Here is a 5,388-nt window from a genome sequence, read left to right as displayed (position 1 = left end):
ATTTTCAATTCATTTAAAATTTGTTTTATTTAAACTATTTCAATTAAAAAATGCTTGTCAATGTCCAAAGTTATTTAAAAATTATTTAATTAAATATTATTTTACGATTTTTAAACTTAAATTATATTTGTATCTGTGTGACAAACAAGACTTTAATATTTTAAAACTTTGATTCTTTATGCTTAAAATTAATATATTTGCAACAAATTAATGCAATTTGATTTGTTACTCTTTAATTTATTTCTCAAATCTATTAAACTCTTGAATATTATTTAATTTTTTTTAAAATAAATTTTAAATAAACAATTTAAGGTATTTCAAGAGAAATTTAATAAAATTTAATGTGCATGTTTACTTTTAGATAATATATATATGTATATATATTTATTTTAACTTTTAAAATTTTTATTTTCAGCGATTTTTTTTGTCCGGTTCCGTCTCATTATCCTGCAAAAAATATGCCAAATTTTAACTAAATAACTGAGCAGGAGAGTTTAACACAACTTTTGAAAAAAAAAAAAAAATAGTTTTTGTGTTTTGTAATTTTTTGAAACTTGATATTCAGCTAATAGTAGGAATTGTTCCATGTACGTGCATAAAAAATTTGTGAATGATATTAAATACGAACATTGTCAATACAAGCTATAAATATTGATCAGTGAACTAAAAAAAATACTACCCAATAGCTTCTGCCAATTAAATTTACCAAAATTCGAGTGAAACAAGGGTTTTCAGATGCATTTTGTCAGAAAACAGAAACTGGTATAAGCCAAATTTTGATTAACTATCACGTTAGATAATCCCATTAATCATTTCTGAGAGGATCCGTTCATGTTTTGTTAGAGGTGAAATTATATTCATATACACAAACTAGGTTGTTCAAAGATTATAAAAAATAGGTTATTTATTGCAAATTTTGAATATTTTATACCTGTAGATGCGTATTTTGTACTTAAGATCTGCAAATAAAACACACAACCACTCACATTACCCCACACAAACTTATGTTGGTTTCCATTTGAAACAAACATTTTTTTAGCAAATCCAATTATCTATTGTGACAAATGGATATTGCCAAGAGATTTATTTTTAATCATAATACTATGTTTCCACCTACCCTAAGTACCTATAAATAAAATAAATCTTGATATTTATTCTAAATCTATATAGTATAACAATGTTTGGTTAAAAACACTTTGAAAACATAGTATAACCGTGTTTTATAAAAAAAAAAACCTAAGATAAATGTAAAATGCTGCGGTGTGTGTGAAAGTGCGTGTGCAAAAAGGTATAAATCTCGTCAAAAATCTAGATCTGAAAAATTTTATCTTGGATCAAAAAAAAAAAAAAAAATGTCTTTTGTCAAATAGAATTTGAGATGCCAGGTATTTCCCAATTTTTTTGGAAGATCAAAAGTAATTGCAATTAGAAATTCATATTAATGATAAAACTCGGAAACTTTAGCTTAATTATCTTAAAGTTATCCTTGATTCCAAACTAACATGGAAAATGAACACAGTGGAAAGAATGAAAGGAATAATATGCAAAGGATAGCCTTTTCTTTCTTCTTCTTAAGTTGAATCCTCTTTTTTCATCATTAATGTAAAAAAGTATCGTTCGCTGAAGATCGTTTCACTGTTTAGATCCGAAATGCTTACGTTTTAAATAAAATTTAAGTTAATCGATTTTGAGGTTAATAAGGATCAAAATTTACTTAAAACTAAATAGCCTGTATAAGAATAACAAGGGTTACATATGAGATATGACTAAGCAAGTGTGGAAATTATTCTAAAACTTCTAGTCCTGGACGAGTCCATAAGATACCGCAGTCAAAAGCGCTCTTGGACCAAAGGCCATGGGTCTATCTTGGTCACAATGGCCGGGCTAGAGGTGAAGAGTGACTACATACTAACCAAAATAGATTTCAATAAACGTTTCTCTATCGCTTTATGTATTAAATTTAGTTGCCATGGAAACATTAAACTGCATAGCGACCAAAAGAATCCGACATAATCTACATATCAAACGATCAAAATGTCTGTCTCTGAAAAAATCTCAAACAAATAAGTTCCGTTATACGTGTCACAACTGAACACTGTGGAACTTAGATGGCACACTGAAATGGAGTAGCTATAAAGCTCTATCAAAAAACAAGTAAAATAATCCTTAGTAGGTATGATTTGGTTCAGAATTTGATCTGATATTGCAAGAAATTCATTTCATACCAGAAAAACCATTTCCTGACCAAATTTATCTGAAAAAACTTGTCCATTGACTTTCTAAAACCCAGTCTCATAAATAAATAAGATTAACAATATCCAATTACTAAATTATACATAATTGACAATGTTCGTATGATTAATAAAAGAAAACTAACTTTTTGTCGGCAAATCTACATGGTTCTTTGTTAACAAAAATCTTTACTCGCTGCTTTTTTTTCCTTCGAACAATAAATTTGCCAGTGAAATGTTAATTTTCTTTTCAGACTTAAATAAAACTTCTATCCAAGTTAAACTATAAACTTAATAATATTCTCTAATTACCTTTGATTTAGTATCCTCCAAGTGCTTGGTACGAGCAGCTTCATATAAAGCCACGAACTTGTCGCGTTGTACTTTAAAAGCGGCAAACAATTCATCATTCTTTTTGCCCTTCAATCTGTTTTCAATATTCTCCTTCTTATTGTGTTCCTGTCGAATTTCTTCAGTTACCCATGGCTTATCCAATGGATATTGATTGATAATTTCTTTTAATGTTTTCTTAGAAGGAACATCACTTTTGGTAACGGATGCAGCGGCAGCAGCCGCTTTAATTGGTTTACCATTTCGTCTGTGTTTTATAATACGAGACGGTGCAATGGCATTATTTCCACGTCTCATAGGCGGAGGGGGTGCATTTCTAGACCTCCGCATCATTGGCGGTGGGATTGGTGGCAACGGAGGTCCTGGCCTCACACCAACCATATTATTACGCATCATCGGTGGTATGACATTAAAATGATTGGCCATCGGATCAATGGGAATTGGCGGCATTGGTCCTCGCATTGGCATGGGCGGTATCGGTGGCATTGGTCTGCGGGGCATGTTCATGCCATTGAATTGTCTGTTTCCTCCTCCACCGCCACCAAATTTTGGATGATTGTGTCGCATAGGTGCGCCACCACGGCCATTACGACCAACTGACCAATTATTTCGGTGTGGTTCGCCAATATTTCTTGGTGGTGGCATCATATTTCTTTGTGGTCGGCCACCGGTGGCATGAGTCATTTTTTTATTTATACCTGAATTTGGGGCGGCAATTGGTGGAGTTGGATTATTAAAGTCCATGTAGCCAGGATTATCTGGTATTTGGCTGGCATTGAACATTGCATTGAGTCCATTGGGACCGTTCATTGGCGAGTTTTGCTTGAACATTTTAGCAGCTCGCGGCAGATTTTGTCTTCGGACAGTAGGCATATATCCACTCTTAGAAACCATGTTTAATTAAAATAGCATCAATTGGGATTGATGTGAGTTTGTACAATTTGAAAATTCGTAGTTTTTTAGATTTTATTTGCAATAGAGAATTTGATTTTAATATACTCAATTTTTTTTTTTTCTCTCTGAAAAATGTCGGCTTCGAAGCTACACACATAAATTTTTATTTTAAGTGCTAGAAAAAGAAGAGGATATTGTTGTTTTGTAGTTTTTGTTGGTGAAAGTGTTGTTGAAAATTTTGGATAGGACACATTTTAGACGTGTTCATGACAAATCTTAAGTCATGTTTACATGGACAAGCATGTATGATTATTGTTTTAAAAAATGTATTATTGGAGAATTAACTTCTTTTTCGTTTAATTTTGGAATTTGTTCACGATGGTGGGATGAGAACATGCGCTTAGTACGCTGATTGAGCTAATATTTAGCTCTCGTACAAAATTGTCTCAAAAATTTAGCCGTACTAAAATTTATTTCTGAATTTCAGTCGAGTTGGGCGCAGATTCAGCTAGAAAGTCACATATTAGATGCCAACTGTTCATTTTTAATTTCTCTTTATCACAAAAAATTAGCCTAGAAAAACCCAGAAAAAAATGGTCAATCCACAAAACAATTTTAGGCCGTGTGCGAATTGCGTTAAAATGTTGGTTAAAATATGACGTTTGGTTAAAATTTGACACTAGCATGGTGAATAAAATGGGTTAAAATTTACCCAGCTGCGGAGCAGGGTAAAATTTGACACTAGTGGTTAAAATTTGACGTTTCTCAAGATAGAAAGATCAAGATAGATTTGAAATTATTTTTGTTATAATGCGTTGATATTTTAAGAAATGTTAAAAGTATTAATACAAAGTACTTCCTCAAATTAATATTCATCTTGAAAAATTGAAAATCTACTAATTGTTTGTTTGTTTTTTATTTTTTATATTTCTATTTTGTTGGCAGCTGGTGAACTACGAATTAGTGTTAGAAGACAATTAATAAATTTCTTTTTCATACTAGAATATTTAACTTGATATATTTTCAACTGGGTTTTGTTAAAAAAAATAGTTAATTGAATATAAGAAAAACCATTTTTGAGAGTAATTTTGTTTTATCTTGAGGGAATTTTATTCAAAGTAGTACCAAGAAAAAAGTCCCATTTAATACATTTTAAGCCAATTCGCACAGAAAAAAAATAAATTTGAACCCTTTTTTAACCAAACGTCAAATTTTAATCGTGGTAGAAATTTTAACCAACATTTTAACGCAATTCGCACACGGCCTTAGGTCGTTGGCGTTCAGACGAACCATTATGGCTTGAACACATGCATGACTGCAAACTCTTCAACTTGGCAACAAGAAGTTATTAGGTGTGTCCCACAAAGTGAGATCTCTGAGGAGAGGACTCAAAGATTTTTTTAAGTGAAAAAAGAACTCGTTTTTTTTTTGCAGATTTTTCAGATGAAATTTTTTGGATTCATTTTTCTCATTTCTTTTTTTTTTCTTCTTGTTTTGACGTTTGTTTGACAAAACAGCTGTTGGTTCGATATTGAAATTAATGGTGTGCAGAAATAAAAGTGTTAAAAAAATGAAAAAAATTAATGAAAATTTGAAGATAATTTTTATTATTATTATTCGAAACAATTTTTTTCACAATTAAATATTTGATAAAAGTTGCAGTTGTGTGAAGTTGTTGTTGAAGTGTTGGATTTGAAAAAAAAAATTGGATTCATCTGAGAAACTTGTCCCACAAAATTATTTTGCTCTTTTACTTGAACTTGAACCCTCAGATATGTTTTCTTTGTGGGACGCGCCTTATATATTTTGTATGAAAGTGACAGAACGCACTTCGTCTCCAAAAATTTCGTGAAACTTCAAATCAATTTCATTGAACGCACACAAATTGTACTTCATTTGTTTGCTTCTTGTG

General features: G+C 31.0%; 1 protein-coding gene across 1 annotated transcript; it reads right to left on the bottom strand.

The window, feature by feature from the left end:
* Positions 1-306: 306 nt before the first annotated feature.
* Positions 307-3,654, bottom strand: LOC129912236 (DNA-binding protein K10). The gene is made up of 2 exons (XM_055990389.1): positions 2,544-3,654; positions 307-447 (listed from the first exon to the last, which is right to left on the bottom strand). Exons 1-2 carry the CDS (start codon positions 3,474-3,476, stop codon positions 412-414), a joined length of 969 nt encoding a protein of 322 aa, XP_055846364.1. The 5' UTR covers positions 3,477-3,654; the 3' UTR covers positions 307-411.
* Positions 3,655-5,388: the final 1,734 nt, after the last annotated feature.

Source organism: Episyrphus balteatus, chromosome 2, assembly GCF_945859705.1.
Source record: "Episyrphus balteatus chromosome 2, idEpiBalt1.1, whole genome shotgun sequence".
NCBI lineage: Eukaryota > Metazoa > Arthropoda > Insecta > Diptera > Syrphidae > Episyrphus > Episyrphus balteatus.
Note: the sequence above shows the minus strand (reverse complement) of the source record. Positions and strands in the feature narration are given on the sequence as shown.